The 24,424-nt window shown below is 38.1% G+C and overlaps 1 protein-coding gene across 4 annotated transcripts in view; it reads left to right on the top strand.

Annotated features, from left to right (window-relative positions):
• Window positions 1-24,424, top strand: part of Neo1 (neogenin 1) — a 175,484-nt gene that overhangs the window by 30,568 nt on the left and 120,492 nt on the right. For all 4 annotated transcript variants that reach the window (XM_038322982.1, XM_038322980.1, XM_038322981.1 and 1 more), the window contains exon 2: window positions 20,463-20,780. In XM_038322982.1, coding sequence (XP_038178910.1) covers window positions 20,463-20,780 — 318 coding nt within the window. The remainder of the gene's footprint in view (window positions 1-20,462; window positions 20,781-24,424) is intronic.

Genomic DNA, 24,424 nt, shown 5'->3' with positions numbered 1-24,424 from the left:
TGCTTTTTTTTTTTTTTAAATTGAGCTATGTATTTTTTCCCCACTCCCCTTCCTACTTCCCTTCCACCCCCGTCCCAAAGCTCCCAATTCTCTGAAGCTGTGGATTGTAGTCTGGTTATCCTTTGCTTTGCTTTATATCTTTTATCTACTTATGAGTGAATACATACCGTGTTTGTCTTTCTGAGTCTGGGTTACCTCACTCAATATGTTTTTTTCTAGTTCCATTTATTTGCCTGCAAATTTCATGATATCTTTTTTTTTTCAGCTGAGTAATACTTGATTGTGTAAATGTACCACATTTTCTTTGTCCATTCTTCAGTTGAGGGGCATCTAGGTTGTTTCCAGGTTCTGGCTATTATGAACATTGTCGCTATGAATATTGTTGAGCAAGTGTCCTTGTGGTATGATTGAGTATCCTTTGGGTATATGTCCAAGAGTGATATCACTGGATCTTGAAGTGATTGAGTCCCAATTTTCTGAGAAGCGGCCATACTGATTTCCAGAATGGCTATCAAGATTGTACTCCCACCAGCAGTGGAGGAGTATTCCCCCTGATTCCACATCCTCTCCAGCATAAGCTGTCTGCAGTATTTTTTATCTTAGCCATTCTGACAGGTGTAAGATGGAATCTCAGAGTCATTCTAATTTGCATTTCCCAGATGAGTAAGGATGTTGAGCAGTTCCTTAAATGTGTTTCAGCCATTTGAGTTTCATTTGTTGAGAATTTTCTATTTAGATCTGTGTCCCATTTTTAATTGGATTATTTGGTATTTTGTTGACTAGTTTCTTGAGTTCTTTATATATTTTGGAGACCAGTCCTCTTTCTGATGTGGGGTTGGTGAAGATCTTTTCTCATTCTGTAGGCTGTCGTTTTGTGTTTACCGTGTCTTTTGCCTCACAGAAGCTTCCCAGTTTCAGGAGGTCCCATTTATTGATTGTTGCTCTCAGTGTCTATGCTAGTGGTGTTATATTTAGGAAATGGTCTCCTGTGCCAGTGTGTTCAAGCTGCTTCCCATTTTCTCTTCTGCCAGGTTCAGTGTAACTGGCTTTATGTTGAGGTCCTTGATCTACTTGAACTTGAGTTTTGTGCATGGAAAGAGATCTGTTTGCAATATTCTACATATTGGCAACAAGTTATGCCAGCACCATTTGTTAAACATGTTTTCCTTTTTCCATTGTACCTTTTTGACTTCTTTGTCAAAATCAGGTGTTCATATGTGCATGGATTTATGTCAGAGTCTTCAATTCAATTCCATTGGTCCATATTTCTGTTTTCATGCCAATACCAAGCTGATCTTTTTTTTTTTTTAAAAAAAAAAAACAACAAAACTATAGCTCTATAGTAGAGTTTAAAGTCAGGAGTGGTGGTGTCTCCTGAAGTTCCTTTATTGTACAGGATTGTTTTAATTATTCTGGGTTTTTTTGTTTTTCCATATGAAGTTGAATAATGTTCTTTCAAGGTCTGTGAAGAATAGTGTTGGAATTTTGATGGGGATTGCATTGAATCTGTAGATTACTTTTGTTAAGATTGCCATTATTATTATGTTGGTCCTACCTATCCAAGAGCATGGGAAACCTTCCATTTTCTGATGTCTTCTTCAGTTTCTTTTTTTAGCGACTTAAAGTTCTTGTCATATAGGTCTTTCACTTGTTTGGTTAGAGTTACCCCATGATATTTTATATTTGTGGCTATTGTAAAGGGTGATGTTTCTTTGATTTCTTTCTTGGCCTGTTTTTTATTTGTGTAAAGGAGGGATACTGATTTTTTTTTTTTGAGTTAATCTTGTATCCTGCTATATTACTGAAGTTGTTTATTAGTTGTAGGAGTTCCTGGGTAGAGTTTTTGGAATGACAGTATCATCTGCAAAAAGTGATAGTTTGACTTCTTTCTGATTTGTATCCCCTTGGTCTCCTTTTGTTCTTATTGTTCTAGCTAGAACTTCGAGTACAATATTGAACAGATATGGAAAGAGTGAACAGCTTTGTCTTGTTCCTGATTTTAGTGGAATCGCTTTGAGTTTCCATTTAATTTGATGGTGGCTGTTGGCTTGCTGTAAATTGCTTTTATTATGTTTAGATATGTTCCTTGTATCCCTGATCTTTCCAAGACCTTTATCATGAAGGGGTGTTGGATTTTGTCAAGCTTTTTCAGCATCTAATGAGATGATCATGTGATTTTTTTTCTTTGAGTTTGTTTGTATGGTGGATTACATTGACAGATTTCCATATGTTGAACCAATTCTGTATCTCTGGGATGAAGCCTACTTGGTCATGGTGGATGATTGTTTTGATGTGTTCTTGGATTCAGTTTACCAGTATTTTATAGATTATTTTTGCATCATTGTTCATAAGGGAGAATGGTCTGTAGTTTTCTGTTTTTGTTGCCTCTTTGTGTGGTTTCGGTATCAGAGTAATTGTAGCCTTGTAAAAGGAGTTTGGCAATGTTCCTTCTGTTTCTGTTGTATGTAACAATTTGAGGAGTATAGGTATTTAGTTCTTCTTTGATGTTCTGGTAGAATTCTGTGCTGAAACCATTGGGCCCTGGGCTTTTGGTTGGGAGATTTTTGATGACTGCTTCTATTTCTTTGTAGGTCATACGTTTATTTATATTGTTCACCTGGTCTTGATGTAACTTTGGTATATGGTTCCTATCCGCAAAATTGTTATTTTCTTTTAAATTTGTGGAACATAGGTTTTTGAAGTATGTCCTGATGATTCTTTGGATTTCCTCAGTATCTGTTGTTATGTCTCCCTTTTCATTTCTCATTTTATTTGGATGTTCTCTCTCTCTGCCTTTTGCTTAGTTTGGATAAGGGTTTGTCTATCTTGTTGATTTTCTTGAAGAACCAACTCTTTGTTTTATTAAATTTTTTGTATTTTTTGTTTCTATTTTATTTAGTTCAGCCCTCAACTTGATTATTTCCTGCATCTGCTCCTCCTGGATGAGTTTGCTTTTTTTGTTTTAGAGCTTTGCTCGTATGGTATTCTCCAATTTCTTTATGTAGACATTTGGTACTGTGAACTTTCCTTTTAGTGCTGTTTTCATAGTGTCCCATAAATTTGGGTATATTGTACATTCATTTTCATTGAATTTAGGAAGTCTTTTAATTTCTTTCATTTCTTCTTTGAGCCAAGGGTGATTCAGTTGGGCATTATTCAGTTTTCATGAGTTTGTAGACTTTCTAGAATTTGAGTTGTTGTTGAAGTCTAACTTTAATCTTTATTAATTAACCAATGAAAGTCCTCCATCACTCTAGGAGCAGGCAGGGCAGAGCTTCAGACGATCACTCCTCTAGGTACAGGTGAGCCAGAGGCTCAGGTGGTAGGTCCTCCAGATGCAGATGGAGTCAGGGCTCTGATGATTGCTCCTCTTGGTGGGTCTGTGGCTCCAGTGGTTGCTGATGCAGAGGTGGTATCTTGTACAGAGGAATGCACTGGATGCTGTCTTGGACACACGTGTTCTTTCCCAGAGGGACATTTTAATATAGTTTCTGGAAGCCACTGCTGTCGATGCTTCCAGTCTGACAATTCCACCACCTCATTTTCTTCTCTCTGACACTGCTGAGCAGGGGCTGGAGCCGGTGCCTCCGCCATGCTACCTCCCTGAAAACATTTTTATAAACATAAAAATTGACTTTTATAATCAATACTAATAAATATTATAGGAAACATTGTTTAAAACATAGAAATTGTAGAAATCAATAATGATTTAGTATGCCTTATATCACAATTGAGATTAACTTTTAGAAGTTTTTCTTTTGAGTACATATTTGTGTATTACACAAACATGCATTGATATGAATATTAAAAACTTAAGAATCATGTAGTGAATGCCATCTTGCTGATGGGCCCAGTATAGCTGCTTGGTTACATTGTATGCATATGCCATAATTTTTCATAAACATTTTATACTGTTGAACATGTAAGTGTGTTAATAGCTTTTCTGTATTTTTTTCCTGAAAACTATTTTCTAGAAATTTAAAGAGTTTTAAGAGTCTTTATATACTTTGCAAATTGCTTTTTAAAAAGTGTGGAAGTTTGAACGTAACTGGCTCCCATAATCTCTTAAGGAGTGGCACTAGTAGGAGGTAGGACTTTGTTGGAGTGGGTATGGCCTTGTCGGAGGAAGTGTGTCACTGTGGGAGTGGGATTCGAGGTCTCGTGTATGCTCAAGATACTGCCCAGTGTCCCAGTCGCCTTCCTGTTTTCTCTGAGTCAAGATGTAAGAACTGTCACCTCCAGCACCATGTCCGTCTGAATGCCATCATACTCCCTGCCATGATGATAATATACTGAACCTCCAAAACTGTAAGCGAGCTATCCCAATTAAATGTTTTCTTTATAAGAATTGCTGTGGTCATGGTATCTCTTCACAGCAATGAAAACCCTAACCAAGACAAGAAAGATATGTTTTTATCCCAAATGTGGGTATTTTTAAGTATATTTTCATATCTGAAAGTGTATACACACACACACACACACACACATTATAAACACAGCAACATGTCTGTTTGTAATGATGTATTTTAAAATGCTAAAGGGTGGCCGGGTGGTGGTGCATGCCTTTAATACCACCAGCACTTGGGAGGCAGAGACAGGTAGATTTATGTGAGTTGGAGGCCAGCCTGGGCTACAAAGCAAGTGCCAGAATAGGCTCCATAGTTATACAGAGAAAAGCTCTCTAGAAAAACAAAACAACAACAAAAATAATGCTGAAGGGTGGAGAATGCTGTCCAAAAATCTTTACCAAGTGAATGCATTTTCTGGCATAGGTGTACACATTTGAGATAGTATTGATATGCAAATTGAAAGTTTAAAATTATGAATGTGCAAAAATGCCTAGTAAGTTAACTAAATGTTAATAATTTGACCTGTGGTCCACTAGTGCCATAACATTACTAAGGGCTGTTTTGTTTATCATAGAGTACAGCTTATAGAATAGAAACAAAATATAGCAATATTACCGATAATATCTAAGGAAGTTAAAATTACTACTATTGTTTAATGTATCCTGAATTAAACCACCCTATTGCTCCCCAAATTTGCTCCTGTAATGATCTACTCAGTACATTTGTTTTTGTCTGATTTGTCTCTGCATTTAGAATAGCCCTCTTGCATTTGTTTTTCTTTGAGAGTGGAGAGTAGTTTTGTAAAATGTTTCATATACTGTATTTCTGTAATTACATCTTTATGTTTTGATTTAATTAGACATTTGGTGAAGATACTATATGCTTTTTGGGTTGTGTCCCATCAGGAGTATACAATCTCAGATCATCTCACTAATGCCAGTACTCAATTTGGTCCCTTAATTAAGGTGGTGACTTCCCAGACTTGTGCAATATGAAGGCATAGTTCGTCTTTTGTAATTAATAACTCATTTGTAAATGACTTCTGTTCCAGCAGTCTTTCCTTCAGCCATCTGATGCAGCAAAATGAATAAATTATTATTGAAACTTTTTTTTTTTTTTTTTTTGGTTTTTCGAGACAGGGTTTCTCTGCAGCTTTTTTAGAGCCTGTCCTGGAACTAGCTCTTGTAGACCAGGCTGGCCTCGAACTCACAGAGATCCGCCTGCCTCTGCCTCCCGAGTGCTGGGATTAAAGGCGTGCGCCACCACCGCCCGGCTCTCTTATTGAAACTTTAAATGACAAGTTTCTTTAAAAGTTTGTTTCTAAGTAGGTGTTAGAAATCACATGCTGATAGTTGCTAAAAGTCTTACTTTTCATTGTTCATCTTGCAGACCACTTACTTATGTTTGACATCTAAGAAGGAGCTTGGCTTTGATCTTTTCTATTGACTGCTGTAATTCCACTAACTCTTCACCCTTTGAAAAAATAATGCGATTTTTTTTCTTTACAAAATTTGATTGTTTTAAAGTGTTGATGAAGGAAAACATAATCTACTGCTAGGCCTTTCTCAATAGAAATAATAGCACAAGTCAAAAACATATTGTAAAAATTTTCTGGATACCCCCCTAGAAAAGTAAAAAAAAAGTTAATTGTATTAATATTAAGTAAATATTTGCAAAATTACATATAAATCAACATAAAATTATTACTTTACATTCGTACAACCCATGTCTTCTAAAATCTAATGTGTAGCTTTTACTTTTTTACATATATCTTATGAAGATTAGTTGTAGTTCAAGAGCTTGATGGCTGTATATCACATTATTCATATTGGATAGTGCACATGTAATAGTTAAGATCTTGGTTCGGCAAATTAATTACTTTGACCTTTGTGTGTGTGTGTGTGTGTGTGTGTGTGTGCGCCAAAGGTTTTAAATCAGAACTGGTAATTCTTGCCACTAACAAAGTGGATTGAGAAAATGCTTGTAAAGCCTGAAAGTTGTGCCCGGTTCATAGTGAACACTCAGCAGACTTTATTATTTTTATATCTTTAGACTTTGTCCATGATTACTGTAGAAGTACCTCTGGATGTTCTTAGAGAATCCCAAATTAGATCCTGGATTCTTTATTTCTGTTTTGTATCTTCTACTTTTGCCTTCAGTTTCTTGCTCTATAAATTTGTGATTAATATGAACATATTTTCTCTAGAAATAGAGTTACATAGTTAACAAAAGATGATGTGTTTAAGGTAAATTTAGTCTTTGGAAGAATTAGCTGTGCAGAATGGTACTGGAATTGCTAAAATGTTATGGAGTAAAATGAAAGAGAATCTGTTGCTTTGTAAATATTTGCATAATAATTGGTAATATAAATATATTTGTTGTGCTCTTTCAATGTTGAATTATTTCAACTTTCCATTTTTTAAATTAAAAATTGAGAACTTAAGACTGAAGTATATGGTGGTACTAAATACAAAAGAATAAGATGAAATATCACATTGGGATGTGCTTGATTGGAGATAACATTAAGGTGTAAGAAACTAAGAAGTCACTTGACAGTTTGCAATGAGATAATTTTCTTGTAGTGAAGAAGGTTACACAGAATGCTTTTGTACTCTGCCTTTTTGCTGTTGAATTTTTCACTTCTTCCTGCAGAAGAACAGGGGTTTTATTTCTGCTGGTATTAAAATATCATGTGTTGATATCTTACTCTGGGTACTACAAAATTTACAGCTAGTATGAATCATACAGTTTGATTTGTTGATATTTGGGAGATGGTGCTTATAACTGAACATAACTCCCTGTGGACAGTGTCCTTTCCTAAGATAGTGTTCTATCAAGAGGTGTGAAATAACCTATCACAAAGTGAGGAATAGTCTATTAAGAAGTGAGAACTATTCTATTAAGAAGTGAGAAATTTGTACAGACATGGAAATGTAGGAGATACCAGACAGGATCCATTAAGCTTATTTCAACATATTTTGTCTAGTGACTCTGGTCTTAGTAAACCAATACTGCATGGACTAAAGTAGATGTAGTGTGAAGAGTGGTGAGAAGTACAGGTCAGTTTTTGTTCAAAGTCATAGCTCAGGAATATCTCAGAGCCCTCTGCACTGTCAAAGGAAAACTGTTAAAAAAATAAATTGTGTTTCCATGCTCTCTGCAAATGATTGTTAAACAATGAACTGATTTTTTTTAAAAAAAATTGTGAAACCATTTTATATGTACTTAGAGATTCTTACTCCATTATCCTCCCAACTTGACCCTTCACAGTAACCAGTAGTAACAAACCGACACACTTCCCTGCCTTTCCCAATGTTTGTGTAATCATATACTCGTGGAACTGTAATTTACATTCATAGTATTAATTTTCCACTGAACTGTAGCTCAGCTTTTGCTGGACAGTACTCTAAGTTGCACGGGCTCCGTTGAACTACACTGAGTGGATCTAGTCCATCGTGCCACATGTGATGGTTTTATTGGACTATAGCCTCACCCATTTTTTTCTATGAAATATTTTGAACTTTAAAATTCTCTCTTGTATATAAAATAATTTTCTCTAGTTATTGCTTGCCTGCCATGTTTCTGTGTTTTGCAAAAGTTTAATTATTTTTTTTAAATTCAAGAAACTAAAGTTTATCTGTTTTCCTTTTCTGTGAGGTTTCCTGTTTTTATTTTAAAAAGTTGTCTAAGCTCCAAGATTATTTTTGTTTTTTTTTTTCCTAAATTTTTTTTGTGATTTTTATTACATATTTTCTATATATCTGGAATATTTTTTATGGATACGTTTAGTGACATACTGTAATATTCATGATCTTAGACTTTGGTTCTGTTCTTGACCTGTGTGATCTTTGACAATATTTCTGTGTTGCTTTCTTCTGTGAAGTGGAGATGATAGTAGGACTATTTCTCACAAATGGGTGATGCACATGTATATTGTGTGAATTCTAATTGATTTTATTAATAAAAACCAAGAGTCATATATCAGGGTAAATGCTGAAAGATCAGAGAAGTAAAGGAGTCAGCTACTAGAGAGGCCTTTTACCTTTACCAAATTCTATCTTGCACCTGTAAGAATGGTCAAGATCAAAAACACTGAAGACAACTTATGCTGGAGAGAATGTGGGGAAAGGGGATAGCTTCTCCATTGCTGGTGGGAGTGCAAACTGGTACAGCTGCTTTGTATTTTAGTATGGCAATTTCTCAGGAAATTAGGAAATAACCTACCTCAAGACCCAGCAGTACCACTTTTGGGTATATACCAAAAGGATGCTCAATCGTACCATAAGGACATATGCTCAAACTATGTTCATAGTAGCATTGTTTATCATAGCCAGCACCTGGAAACAACCAAAATGCCCCTATACCAAAGAATGGATAAGGAAAACGTGGTACGGTTACACAATAGAGTACTTCACAGCAGAAAAAATAACATCTTGAAATTTTTTTGCAAATGGATGGATCTAGAAAACATCATATTGAGTGAGGTAACCCAGACCCAGAAAGACAAAAATCATATGTACTCACAGATAAGTGGCTTTTAGACATAAAGCAAAAACAAAACAAACAACAACAACAACAACAAAAACCCTACAATTCACAATCCCAGAGAACCTAGACAACAAAGAGGACCCTAAGAGAGACATATATGGATCTAATGTACATGGGAAATAGAAAAAGACAAGATCTCCTGAGTAAATTGGGAGCATGGGGACCATGGGAGAGGGTAGAGCTCAATAAAAACAATAAAAAAGATAGCAGCATAGGCAAATACTTCTTCTTTTTTTTTTTTTCCTCTTTTTTTTTTCTCATGGTTTATTTTTTTTTTATATTTAAAAATTTCCATCTTAAAAAAAAAAAAAAAAGAAAGAAATAAAAATTTCCATCTCCTTCCCTCCTCCTCCCCCCTCCCTCCCCTCCTTCTCCCCCTTCTCTCCCCTCCTTCTCCCCCTTCCCTCCCCTCCCCTCCACCCATACCTCCCCTCCCTCCCTCTCAAGGCCAAGGAGCCATCAGGGTTCCCCACTCTATGCTAAGACCAAGGTCCTCCCAACTCCCCCCAGGTCCAGGAAGGTGATCGACCAAGCTGAGAAGGCTCCCACAGAGCCCGTCCATGAAGAACAATCAGAGCCCAGAGCCATTGTCCTTTGCTTCTCAGTCAGCCCCCGCTGTTGGCCACATTCAGAGAGACGGGTTTGGTCGCATGATCCATCAGTCCCATTCCAACTGGAGTTGGTGATCTCCCATTAGTTCTGTCCCACCGTTTCCATGAGTGAAGAACGCACCCCTCTCGTTCCTGACTTTCTCCCTCATGTTCTCGCTCCTTCTGCTCCTCATCGGGACCTTGGGAGCTCAGTCCAGTGCTCCAATGTGGGGCTCAGTCACCTTCCCCATCTGTCGCCAGCTGGAGGTTCCCTCACGGTCCTGACTTTCTTTCTCATGTTCTCTCTCCTTCTGCTCCTCATCAGGACCTTGGGAGCTCAGTCCGGTGCTCCAAGGTGGGGCTCTGTCATTTTCTTCATCTATCGTCAGGTGGAGGTTCTATGGTGATATGCAAGAAATTCATCAGTATGGCTATAGGAACTGGCCTTTTCAGGCTCCCTCTCCTCAGCTGCCCAAGGAACTAACTGGGGGCGTCTCCCTGGAAACCTGGGAACCCCTCTAGGGTCAAGTCTCTTGATAACCCTCAGGTAGCTCCTTAAATTAAGATATATGCTTCCCTGCTCTCATATCCACCCTTCCTATATCCCAAGCACCCCATTCCTCCGAGCTCCCCCCGCTCTCCCCTTCACACTTTTCTCTCCCCATCTTCCCTTGGCCCAGTCTTGCCCAACCCTCAAGTTCCCAATTTTGCCTGGCGATCGTGTCTACTTCCAATATCCAGGAGGATTACTATATCTTTTTTTGGGAGTTCACCTTCTTATTATCTTCTCAAGGATCCCAAACTTATAGGCTCGATGACCTTTAATCATGGCTAGAAACCGAATATGAGTGAGTACATCCCATGTTCATCTTTATGGGTCTGGGTTACCTCACTCAGAATAGTGTTTTCTATTTCCATCCATTTGCCTGCAAAACTCAAGATGTCATTGTTTTTTACCGCTGAGTAGTATTCTAGCATGTATATATTCCACAGTTTCTTCATCCATTCTTCCACTGAAGGGCATCTAGGCTGTCTCCAGGATCTGGCTATTACAAATAATGCTGCTATGAACATAGATGAGCATATGCTTTTGTTGTATGATTGGGCATCTCTTGGGTAGATTCCCAATAGTGGAATTGCTGGGTCCTGGGGTAGGTTGATCCCGAATTTCCTGAGAAACCGCCACACTGCTTTCCAAAGTGGTTGCACAAGTTTGCATTCCCACCAGCAATGGATGAGTGTGCCCCTTACCCCACAACCTCTCCAGCAAAGGTTATTATTGGTGTTTTGGATTTTAGCCAATCTGACAGGTGTAAGATGATATCTCAAAGTTGTTTTGATTTGCATTTCCCTGATAGCTAGGGAGGTTGAGCATGACCTTAAGTGTCTTTTGGCCATTCGAACTTCTTCTGTTGAGAATTCTCTGTTCAGTTCAGCGCCCCATTTTTTAATTGGGTTAATTGGCATTTTACCGTCTAGTCTCTTGAGTTCCTTATATATTTTAGAGATCAGACCTTTGTCAGTTGCAGGGTTGGTGAAGATCTTTTCCCAGTCAGTAGGCTGCCTTTGTGTCTTAGTGACAATGTCCTTTGCTTTACAGAAGCTGCTCAACTTCAGGAGGTCCCATTTATTCAATGTTGCCCTTAAAGTCTGTGCAGCTGGGGTTATGCATAGGAAACGGTTCCCTGTGCCCATTTGTTGTAGAGTACTTCCCACTTTCTCCTCTATCAAGCTCAATGTGTTCAAATTAATATTGAGGTCTTTAATCCATTTGGACTTGAGTTTTGTGCATGGTGATAGATATGGATCTACTTTCATTCTTCTACAGGTTGACATCCAGTTATGCCAGCACCATTTGTTGAAGATGCCCTCTTTCTTCCATTGTGTACTTTTGGCTCCTTTATCAAAAATCAGGTGTTCATAGGTTTGTGGTTTAAGATCCGGGTCTTCTATACGATTCCATTGGTCAGCTTCTCTGTTATTATGCCAATACCAAGCCGTTTTCAATACTGTAGCTTTGTAATAGAGTTTGAAGTCAGGGATGGTAATGCCTCCAGAAGTACCTTTATTGTATAAGATTTTTTTGGCTATCCTGGGTTTCTTGTTTTTCCATATAAAGTTGATTATTGTCCTCTCAATCTCTGTGAAGAATTTTAATGGGACCTTGATTGGGATTGCATTGAATCTATAGATTGCTTTTGGTAGAATTGCCATTTTTACTATGTTGATCCTCCCAATCCACGAGCAGGGGAGATCCTTCCATTTTCTGGTATCCTCTTCAATTTCTTTCTTCAAAGACTTAAAGTTCTTGTCAAATAAATCCTTCACTTCCTTGGTTAGCGATACTCCCAGATATCTTATGCTATTTGTGGCTATTGTGAAAGGTGATACTTCTGATTTCCCTCTCTGCTTCCTTATCCTTTGTGTATAGGAGGGCGACTGATTTTTTGGAGTTGATCTTGTATCCTGCCACGTTACTGAAGGAGTTTATCAGCTGTAGGAGTTCTTTGGTGGAGTTTTTGGGGTCGCTTATGTATACTATCATATCATCTGCAAATAATGAAAGTTTAACTTCTTCCTTTCCAAATTGAATCCCCTTGATTCCCTTATGTTGTCTTATTGCTATTGCTAGAACTTCAAGCACTATATTGAAGAGATAAGGAGAGAGTGGACAGCCTTGTCGTGTTCCTGAATTTAGTGGGATAGCCTTGAGTTTCTCTCCGTTTAATTTGATATTAGCTGTCGGCTTGCTGTAAATAGCTTTTATTATATTTAGGAATGACCCTTGTATCCCTAATCTCTCCAAGACCTTTATCATAAAAGGGTGCTGAATTTTGTCAAATGCTTTTTCAGCATCTAATGAGATGACCATATGGTTTTTTTCCTTCAGTTTGTTTATATGATGGATTACATTAATAGATTTTCGTATGTTGAACCAGCCCTGCATCTCTGGGATGAAGCCTACTTGATCGTAATGGATAATTTTTCTAATGTGTTCTTGGATTCGGTTTGCCAGTATTTTATTGAGAATTTTTGCGTCCATGTTCATGAGTGAGATTGGCCTGTAATTCTCTTTCTTGGTTGAGTCTTTGTGTGGTTTAGGTATCAGGGTAACTGTAGCTTCATAGAAGGAATTTGGCAGTGACTCTTGTGTTTCTATATTATGAAATACCTTAAGGAGTATAGGTATTAGGTCTTCTTGGAAGTTCTGGTAGAATTCCGCATTGAAACCATCTGGTCCTGGGCTCTTTTTGGTAGGGAGGTTTCTGATAACAGTTTCTAATTCTTCGCGACTAACAGGACGATTTAGAGCATTTACCTGGTCCTGGTTTAACTTTGGTATATGGTATTTATCTAAAAAACTGTCCATTTCTTTTACATTTTCCAATTTTGTGGCATACAGGCTTTTGTAGTAAGATCTAATGATTTTCTGAATTTCCTCTGTGTCTGTGGTTATGTCCCCCTTTTCATTTCTGATCTTGTTAATTTGCGTGTTCTCCCTCTGCCGTTTGATTAGTTTGGCTAAGGGTTTGTCAATCTTGTTGATTTTCTCCAAGAACCAGCTTCTTGTTTCATTGATTCTTTGGATTGTTTTCTGTGTTTCTATTTTGTTGATTTCTGCCCTCAGTTTGATTATTTCCAATCTTCTACTTCTCCTAGGTGAGTCTGCTTCTTTTTTTTCCAGAGCTTTCAGGTGTGCTGTTAAGTCACCAATGAGTGCTTTCTCCGTTTTCTTTAAGTGGGCACTTAGTGCTATGAACTTTCCTCTTAGCACTGCTTTCATTGTGTCCCATAGGTTTGAGTATGTTGTGTCTTTGTTTTCATTAAATTCAAGAAAGACTTTAATTTCTTTCTTTATTTCTTCCTTGACCCAGGTGTGGGTCAGTAGTTGACTGTTCAGTTTCCATGAGTTTGTGGGCCTTCTGGGGGTAGCATTGTTGTTGAATTCTAATTTTAATCCATGGTGATCCGATAAGACACAGGTGGTTACTAATATTTTTTTGTAACTGTGGAAGTTTGCTTTGTTACCAAGTATATGGTCAATTTTCGAAAAGGTTCCATGAGCCGCAGAGAAGAAGGTATATTCTTTCCTATTTGGGTGGAATGTTCTATAGATGTCTGTTAAGTCCATTTGGTTCATTACCTCCATTAAGTCTTTCAATTCTCTGTTAGGTTTCTGTCTGATTGACCTGTCCATTGGTGAGAGAGGAGTGTTGAAGTCTCCAACTATTAGTGTGTGTGGTTTGATGGCTGCCTTGAGTTCTAGAAGTGTTTCTTTTACATAAGTGGGAGCTTTTATATTAGGGGCATAGATATTCAGGATTGAGACTTCATTCTGAAGGATTTTTCCTGTTATGAGTATAAAGTGTCCCTTTCCATCTCTTCTGATTGATTTTAGTTTGAAGTCAACTTTGTTGGAAATTAGTATGGCCACACCCGCTTGTTTCTTAGGGCCATTTGCTTGATAAACCTTTTCCCAACCCTTTACTCTGAGTAGGTGCCTGTCTTTGTGGTTGAGGTGTGTTTCTTGTAAACAGCAAAATGTTGGATTCTGTTTTCGTATCCAGTCTCTTAGCCTGTGCCTTTTTATAGGTGAATTGAGTCCATTGATATTAAGTGATATTAATGACCAGTGGTTGTTAACTTCAGTCATTTTTAGTAGTAGAGTTTGTGTGTTTCCCTTCTTCTAGTTGTGCTGGTGAAGGGTCGCTAGATGCCTGAGTTATTGTCGGCGTTGTTGGACTCCTTGGTTTGTGATTTTCCTTCTATTACTTTCTGCAAGGCTGGATTTGTGGCTGCGTATTGTTTAAATCTGTTTTTGTCCTGGAATATCTTGTTTTCTCCATCAATGGTGAATGCAAGCTTTGCTGGGTATAGTAGTCTAGGCTTGCATCCTTGTTCCCTAAGTGTCTGTAGCACATCTATCCAAGCTCTTCTGGCTTTCATGGTTTCCATTGAGAAATCAGGTGTAATTCTGATAGGTTTCCCTTTATATGTTACTTGACCTTTTTCCTTTGCAGCTCTTAATATCTGTTCTTTATTCTGTATGTTTTGTGTTTTGATTATTATATGGCGTGGGGATGCTTTCTTTTGATCCAGTCTGTTTGGTGTTCTGTAGGCTTCTTGTACCTTCATAGGAACATCCTTCTTTAGGTTGGGGAAGTTTTCTTCTATAATTTTGTTGAATATGTTTTCTGGGCCTTTGAGTTGTAATTCTTCTCCTTCTTCTACCCCAATTATTCTTAGGTTTGGTCTTTTCATGGTGTCCCAGATTTCCTGAATGTTTTGTGTTAAGAATTTGTTAGATTTGTTTAGTTCTTTAATCTGTGAGTTTATTTCCTCTATAGTATCTTCAGAGTCCGAGATTCTTTCTTCCATCTCTTGTATTCGGTTGGAAATACTTGTCTCTGAAGTTTCTATTCGTTTACTCAGAGTTTCCATTTCCAGTCGTCCCTCAGATTGTGTTTTCTTCAATACCTCCATTTCATTTATCAGGTCTTGTACTGTTTCCCTTACCTGTTTGATTGTTTTTTCTTGTTTTTCTTGTTTTTCTTGGGTATCTTTGAGAGATTTATTTATTTCGTCTACCTTTTTGTTTGTCATCTCCATTTCTTTATGGCAGTTTTTTACCTCCTGTTTAAGGTCCTCTATTATTTTCATAAAGTACTGTTTAATGTCGGTTTCTTCTATATCTTCTGGGGTAGGGTGTTCAATTCTTGTTGTTTCGGGATGTCTGGCTTGTGGTGATGTCATGTTGCCTTTCATGTTGTTGGAGGAGCTCCTGCATTGGCGCCTGCCCATCTCTTCCTTCAAAAGGAGCGCGGAGGTGTTTGGTGTCCCCAAAGAATGATGGATCCTCCTGCAGACTGTCAGGTCCCCTTGCAGGCCAAGCAGCTCTCAGACAAAGGCCTACCTTGCTCCGGGCAGTCAAATGAAGGTGGGGACCTCCCACCGGCCTGGGTGCACTCAATTCCGGGTCCCCAGAGCCCAAACAGGCTGAGCTGTGGGATTTTGTGGCCCCAAAGACGGGAGGATGAGGAAGGGGGAGGGGGGGAGGATTCTGGGTGCAAGCTGGGAAGGGACAGGGAGAGAGAGGCAGTATCCGGGGAGAATAACCCCTGCAGGAAGAGCAGGAAGTGTGCTGGTGGCAGGAGGAGTTGTGGAGAGTCGGTGGTCCCTCTCCGGGCAGCTGCCGCGGTTCGGGCACTCACTCCTCACTCACCCCAAAGAACGATGGATCCTCCTGCAGACTGTCAGGTCCCCTTGCAGGCCAAGCAGCTCTCAGACAAAGGCCTACCTTGCTCCAGGCAGTCAAATGAAGGAGGGGACCTCCCACCGGCCTGGGTGCACTCAATTCCGGGTCCCCAGAGCCCAAACAGGCTGAGCTGTGGGATTTTGTGGCCCCAAAGACGGGAGGATGAGGAAGGGGGAGGGGGGGAGGATTCTGGGTGCAAGGTGGGAAGGGACAGGAAGAGAGAGGCAGTATCCGGGGAGAATAACCCCTGCAGGAAGACGGCAAATACTTCTAAACTCAGTCTCTCAAGAAATAGCACCGACAATAACAAATGGGTTTTCATGAACATAAGGAAAATCTATGCACACTCAAGGAAACAACTGCACGAAGAGACAGCTTGCAAAATGGGAGAAATCTTTGCCGCTATACATCTGACAAAGGGTTAAAATCTACAATACTCAACTCAAAAACATGATCACCAGTGATCAAACAACTAAACTACCTAATCAAAAACTGGTCTAATGAATTAGACTGACAGTTCTCAAAAGATAAAGTACAAACTGGCAACGAATTATGAACTCAAGAATGTTGGAGTACGTCTTCATTCCCAACATTTGAAGCAGAAGCGGGTGGATCCCTGTGAGATCAAGGCCTGTCTGGTATACATATCAAGTTCCACATAGTGAGATCTTGTCTCAAGAGAAAAAAAAATTTAAAAATATATAAAAGAACATTTCATATCACAGGCTATTAAGAAACACAAATTTAAAACTACAATAAGATTTTTATCTCACTCCATTAAGAATGGTATTTATTAAGAAAACAAACAATAACAAATGTCGTTGAGAATGCAGATAAAAGACACCCTTATACACTGCTGGTGAGAATGTAAACGAGTCCACAGTGTGTTAATATGGAGATCCCTGAAAAGGCTAGAAATCTACTTTATGGCATAAAAATAAAAAATCCTCTGCTTCTGAACTGTGGTTGCTTAATTACCATAGTTTTAAGACCTGGCACCTAACAGGTGGAGTTTCTTTCTTTTGTTTTCTTCTATAAAATTATTTTGCCTTTCTTGGATTTCCTTTTTCTTCTGTGTAATATTTTAGAAACTCATCAGTACTTACATAGTATCTATCACCAAGTCTTAGCATGGGAGAGTGACATACTGCTAATTAGCTAAAGTTGGACTGGAGACTGTGAATTTATTAATATTTTAACCAGTGGGCTTCGCTTTAGAAATTATGTTATGTAATCTAGGGGTGGAGCCTCTCCACTCCATGAGGAGGATATAGGAATATGATTGAATAAAAAATGCTGTAAAAATATAAATCCCTACCTAGCAGATCACAGATTGCCTTGAGGTGCCCAAGGCACTTTAGACAGCTCCCAAGGGTATTTCAGACTTTTTGAAGGATAGCAACGTTTGCAGAAAACTGTGAATCTTGATTTCAAAATACTTTTTGATGCCCTACTCTGCTATTTTCATGTGATAGCTGAGGTATCTGTGATACTAGCACTTGGGTGGCAGAGGCAGGAGAATCAGTCACCTTCCATTACAAGTTCAGGGTTCAAGATCTGATCATCTTGAGACTTTATCTCAAAAGGGGTGTGGGGTGTTGAACTTGAAGGGAGATATATGTGAATTTTTTTAACAAAATAAAATAAAAAAAGACTGAGTTAAAATATAAGCCACTTAAATTGTTGCTGCCATCTTTTGATTTTGTTTGTTTTTCTTATGTAGTTCAGGGCTGGCCTTAGTGGAGGGTGATCTTAAACTTCTGAGCTCTTCTCAGGTGCTTGAGATTATGCTTAGTTTATTTTGATATGCTTTTTAATGGTAGAGATTTTGTACTGATGATTTTAAAAATTATGTTTGTGCTTTATATATTAATATATTTTAAACACTTTTAAACTTGCATATTTTCACTGTCCTGCTAACAAAGTGGTATCTTTTGATTTCTATGTTAGATTCAGGTGGTATAATGCAGGTGTAACACACAGGAAGATAAGAGTACAGTTTACCTATCATTTTGTACCTTCTATAGTTCTAGAAAGTTAATGCAGTAGACATTTTAATAGGACTAACTAAAATAATTTGTTACATTTCAAAAACTGCTAAGTTCATTCCAGAGGTTTTAAGACTTGACACATACATTTCATAGTTCTCATTGTGTGGGAATGGAGACCTGAACCTTTTTTCTGTTTTTGTTTTTCAAGATAGGGTTTGTCTGTAGCTTTGGAACCTGTCCTGGAACTAGCTCTTGTAGACCAGACTGGCCTTGAACTCACAGAGATCTGCCTGCCTCTGCCTCCCAAGTTCTGGGATTAATGGTGTGCACCACCACTGCCTGGCCTGAACCTTTTTTTCTAATACTCTCTTGTGGTTCTTGGGAGAAGAGTGAGTATTTTGGAATTTGCCTAGGTTTCTAAGTGCTGGGAAACTTTTTAAACAGTTGGAAGGTTTTTCTTTATTGTTTTTCCTACTACCATCCTATGTCATATTTATTTAGAACCAGTCTCTCTTAAAACAGGATTGATGTTTCTTAAATTCACAATATTATTTGTAAATAGTGGTCTTAGTGTCCTTGTTTCAGTTAGACTTTGCTGTAGATGAAGCCTGATTATAGCTTGAGTTGTTTACATACCAATTGAACTTTTTTTAAAAAAAAAATAAAATGCAAAGCTTTATCTGCCTAAGTTTATAGCAAATGTTCTTTTGGTCATTTTTTCTTCTTCATATGTTTAAAGTATCAGCCAAAGACTTCAAAGATTAAACTGAATTCTGTGCTCTTTACATCAAAATGAGTTCTTGATGAAAATTAAATGTAGAAAATGAAATCACAAATGTAATAAAATAGAATAAAGCTAACAAAAATTTGATAGAGGCTGAAGAGATGACTAAGTGCTTAAGAACTCAGGTTTGGCTCCCAGCACTGACATAGTAACTCACAACCATCTATAACTCTGCAGGTGATATGATTCCTTCTTTTGACCTGTGGGCAGTACATGCACAGGGTGCACTGATGGAGGAGTGTCTGTGTTACTTTCATTGGTTAATAAAGAAACTGCCTTGGCCCCTTTAATAGGACAGAAAATTAGGTAGGCGGAGTAGACAGAACAGAATTCTGGGAGAGAGAAGGCAGACGATTCAGGCAGTCACCATAGTCAATCCCCATGCCTCTCCTCTCCAAGACAGACGTAGGTTAAGATCTCTCTTGGTAAGCCACCCCTTGTGGTGCTACACACATTACCAAATATGGGTTAAAGCAAGATGTGAGAATTAGATAATAAGAGGCTGAAACAAATGGGCCAGGCAGTGTTTAAATGAATACAGTTTCCGTGTAATTATTTTGGGTGTAAAGCTAGCCGGGTGGCAGGACGCAGCCCCACCGCTCCATCTACAGTGCACATACATGCAGCAAAACACTTATACACAGAAAATAAACCTAAAAAGTATTTTAAACATTTAATACTCTTAAGAAAACTTGGCCAAGAATAACAATTTTATGTAGTTTAAAATATTACTTAGAAAATTACTTGGGTATGTGCGTGGATGTGTGCATGCACATATGTGCGTGTGATAAATACCCATCCCTGCATGGGCTTGAGATCAGAGGCCAACATTGGGTATCTTTCTCTATCACTGTCTGCCTTAGTTTGTAAGACAGGATTATTTACACTGAACCTAGATTTGGCTAGACTGGCTGGCCCACAAGTTTCTGGGAACCACTGGCATGCTTTGCATTGCCCTGCTTTTATGTAGACACTGGGGATTTGAGCTTAATTGCTTGTGCAGCAAGCAAATTCTTTACCCATTGAGCCATCTTTATAGTCCAGGAAAAATTCTTATAACAAAATTATAAAGTCAGATAGCAAGGGGAATATTTGGAAATGTGATTGTTATCACCAGTTGCTTTTAAGTCAAGAGGATGAATACCCTACTAGGAAAATGTGCAAAATGTTTATCAAATTTAGGAACAGAGTATAAGTAACTAATGTAAGAGATACTTTATTTGTAAGAAGTTTTTCTCTCGCTTTTTCTCTCACTTTTTTGAGACAGGGTTTCTCTGTGTAGTCCTGCCTGTCCTTGAACTCAATAGAGATCTGCCTGCCTCTGCCTTCTGAGTGCTGGGATTGAAGCCCCCCCCCACTCAGTAAATAATTTATTTTTATTTTATGTGCCTTTGTGTTTTGCCTGCATTTATGTCTGTGTGTGGGTGTCAGATTTTGAAGATACAGTTGTTAGCTGATGTGTGGGTGCTGGGAATTGAACCTGGGTGGAGCAGTCAGTGCTCTTAACCGCCGAGTCATCTCTCCACTCAAAGAAGTTGTTTTTTGGTTTTGTTTTATTTTTGTTTGTTTGTTTTTTGAGGCAGTTTTTCTGTGTAACCCTCGCTATCCTGAAACTTGCCCTGTAGACCAGGCTGACCTCGAATTTACAGAGCTCCTCCTATCTCTGCCTTCTGAGTCCTGGGATTAAAGGCGTGTGCCACCATCCTCAATTTAAACTTTTATTAGCAATTTATGCTATCTAGTAAAGCTGGTCTCAAGTTTGTTTGTTTTCTTTTTTTCTAAATGAATCATTTGGTTTCATAGTAAATTTTATTTATCAGGCATTTATAGTGTATCGTATTAAAAAAACCAATCATCTGAGAATAATCTTTCAGTATGTTGTTTATTCTTACAGAAATAACAAGAAATTTTTATTTAGCTTGTCTTTTTTCATTGTTTTTGTAGGAGCCAGTGTTCGAACATTCACTCCATTTTATTTTCTGGTGGAGCCAGTGGATACACTCTCAGTTAGAGGCTCTTCTGTTATATTAAACTGCTCAGCATATTCTGAGCCTGCTCCAAAAATTGAATGGAAGAAAGATGGAACTTTTTTAAACTTAGTATCAGATGATCGCCGCCAGCTTCTCCCAGATGGATCTTTATTCATCAGCAATGTGGTACATTCCAAACACAATAAGCCCGATGAAGGTTTCTATCAGTGTGTAGCCACTGTTGATAATCTTGGAACTATTGTCAGCAGAACAGCCAAGCTCACAGTAGCAGGTAAGTCCTACTAAGTGATTTACCTAGACTTTCTATTTTAATAAGATCTAAATAAAAGCAGTATGCTGTAGTTCTCACTTAATTCGTAATAGGTCATTTAACATGTCAGTTATGCATGTACCCTTTTTATGGACTACACTCATGTGCTTAGGATTATGCAGAATAAACTAGCACTTTTCTGCTTGCCTGAAGGTTCACAGTTGCTATGAGAACTGCTAAGCAGTTTTTTTCTTCTTAACTTGTAATGAAAGAGGTAGTTTTATATTGGAAAATTGGTGGTTTTAAAGCCTACTCATTATAACACTGTGGCTTAGTAAAACTTTAGTGAAGCCAGAATCCTGGTTCCTAGTGGTGAGGTAGTGAACAGCAAAGAGAAAAGAGATATGAATATGAATAAGAGGATGTAAAAGAGATGTTTAGAGCATAAATGATAAGCAGAAGCCTGGACTAAATGATGTTAGAGAGGAAGTCAGTACTTTAAATTTAGGGAATGGACAATATTTATTTAGAAATCTATAGTGTCATTAATATATCACTATAGAAGGCAGAGTGAAAGCAGAAAGTTGTAAAAAGAGAAATATTAACTCATTTTCAAGAATCTCTGTTTAAATGATGGCAAATGTGGAGAAAATAAGGCTCAAGAGAAATAGGATGTATTTCCCAAATACTTCATGCCTGCTATAGAGTAGACACTACCATTCTCTAGATAGTGTTTCTTTACTTGAGTACCAAGTGAAGCAGTTTTGTGGAGGGCTGTGTTCTTTTACTCGCCTTGGTCAATTGCAGGTGTGTGAGGATGGAACCGGACAGTTTTAGACATCTCCTTCTCCTCTTCACTATGAAGTGAAAGGGTCATTTGACAAACTCAGACCCACAGGTTGAGAACCACTTTCACAGGGGTCGCCTAAGACCATTGGAAAACACAGATACTTATTTTACAGTTCATAACAATAGCAAAATTACAGTTATGAAGTAGCAACAAAAATAATTTTATGGTTGGGGTCACTACAACATGAACCATATTGAAGGGTTGCTGAAGGGTTGCAGTGTTAGAAAGTTTGAGAACCCCTGACTTAGAGGATTTTGGCCCTTTTGTCTTTGGAGTCAAATACTCAAAATTTAATTTGAGTATTACCTAATGCTATAGTAATCATCCACAATCACAGATTGAGGATGGAAAAAAATAAAAGTAGGGGTCACAATTTAACCCTATGCGATAATTCTCTTTTCCACTTCTCTTTTCTCCTCCTCACCCATTCTTTCTACAGTGTGTAAGATAAGGAAATTGGTGTAGTGACTTCCTTGATAATTCATTCAGGCCAAGCTTCTACTTGTCATTTATGCTCTTACATCTCTTTTCTGGCCTCTTACTCTTATTTCCTTTCTCTTTGCTGTCCTCTAAACCCCACCACCAAAACCATTGTATTTTGCCTCCTGGTTTTTCTGTATTGGTTCAGTTTCTCTTTCCTGAGATGACCCTTGACTTTACTTGCCCCAGGCCATACCTGCTCCACTGCCACCTCATGCTCTCCTTCAAGTCCAGTCTCCACCCTGGGATCAGAGCACTTTCACCGTTCTGTCTTACAGTTCCTTACAATGTTAGCCAGAATTCAGAACATTCATCCACACAACAGTGTACATGACTACTATTCATAATAAACAAAAGGTGGAAATAACCCAAATGTCCACCAGATGAGGAATAGATAATCAAAATAGGAAATTTCCATATAGTGGAATGTTCTTCACCAATGAAAAGGACTGAAGTCATAGATGACTATGCACTGTTCATGCTCATATATACAAAGTGCCCAGAATGTATAGAAAAGAAAATTGATTGGTTTCTTAGGGCTAAGTACCTGACAGCAAGTGGGAAATGAGTATTTTCTTTAGGGGATGCTGACATAACTGTTCATATTGAGTTTTCAAGTGTGAAGCATCATGGTTTATAAATTATTTATTTAAAAAGTTCTCAAAAAATAATTTTAAAAAGAAACTGCCAACTTTGACAATTTAAAAGACTGCAGATATTTTTGGTTGCAGGCAGAGCTACTTCTAGTCATGGCCAGAAAGCAAGGAAGTTTTTGAGATTATTAAAGAGGTAGTTTGTAGATTTAAATATAAGGCTTCTTTTCTCTGAGCTCTTCTCATTTCTGCACAATGACATTTCTGTTGTTTTGCCTGGAGAGTAGCCTGGCTGTGTGTGTTTTGTGCTCAAAGGTTAGGAAATGGCATGCTCTAAATACAGACAGTGTCGATCCATTCTTGCCAATTCTACATCTCACTCCCACTCTTTTTTCTCCTGCACTTCTTCAGAGGCAGCTGGAACACAGGAAGCTAAGGCAGTCTTTGCCTTGATGTGTCACTTACTAGTGTATCCATCTGTTTTTCCTATTCAGAAACTTTTTGAAATTTTTTTGTCTGACAAATCCCCATATGTTGTTACAGCCTTATGCTTTTTAAAATTACTCATTTTCACAAGACCTTAGCGGGAGTAGTTTTTATTTTATTTTTTTAAAAAGCAAACCAGAAGACAATTCTTTATTAGGTTCCACCTACCTAACTTTATTAGATTCTGTGTTGTTTATCTTTGTTAGTTACCTTTTCCCTGATGTTTTTGTTTGTTTCTGCACCAAATAGATATTTGCACTACTTTATCTTTCTTTCCTTTGAAAATCTCCATAACATAAAATCAAAGAAAATACATAGGGGTACTAGAAAACTTGGATGTTATTATTTGACTAACTCACCATCATAAAAGTAAAAAACCTAGAATAATTGTTCAAAATTTATTTCCTATTCTTTACAGAAACATTTTGTTGTGTTATGAGCACATTAGAGTTACCTTTAAGATATTGTTAGTACTAGTAGCTACTTGAGTGTTTATATGCCAGGCAGTATACTATATGAACTACTTAGATTAACATTTTTAACCACTCTTTGTGGTCTGTTAATTTTCATATAACTGATGAAGAAACTGAGGCTTAGAATCAGTAACTTACCAACTTTACATAACCATGAAAGGTAGAATTAATTTAAATTCAAGATTGAGACTCCAATGGCTAACTAATGCTTGTAGCCATTATGTTCTCTGGCATCTATAGAATATTTAAAACTACAACCATTTCAAACTTAAAGAACTTAAAACTTAAAGATAGAACCAAAAAATCTCATGTGCATTCACAAGTCTTCGTATGCCTTCCGGATCTCCCAGTTAGCATTTTTCAACATCTACTTTACCATCCTTTTCTTAATTACCTTTGCATTGCTGTGATAAAAGATGGAAAGGATTTGTTTCTACTTACAACTCTAAGGTCACATTCTATCAGGAGGGAGTCAGGGTAGGGAACTCAAGCAGGGCAGGAACTTGGAGGCAGGAACTGATGCAGAGGCCATGGAGAGTACTGCATACTGGCTTGCTGTCCATGACTCCTTTGGCCTGCTTTCTTATTGCACCCAGGACCACCTGTCAAGGGATAGCACCACCTACCCCCTGCAAGGTGGGCCCTACCACCTCAGTCATCAGACGGTACCTCACAGGCCTGCTGACAGGGCAGTCTTAGGGAGGCTTTTTCTCAGTTGTGGTTCCCTCTTCTCTGGTAATTCTTTCTTGTGCCAAATGGACACAAAACTACACAACACATTAT

Source organism: Arvicola amphibius, chromosome 3, assembly GCF_903992535.2.
Source record: "Arvicola amphibius chromosome 3, mArvAmp1.2, whole genome shotgun sequence".
Lineage (NCBI taxonomy): Eukaryota > Metazoa > Chordata > Mammalia > Rodentia > Cricetidae > Arvicola > Arvicola amphibius.
Note: the sequence above shows the minus strand (reverse complement) of the source record. Positions and strands in the feature narration are given on the sequence as shown.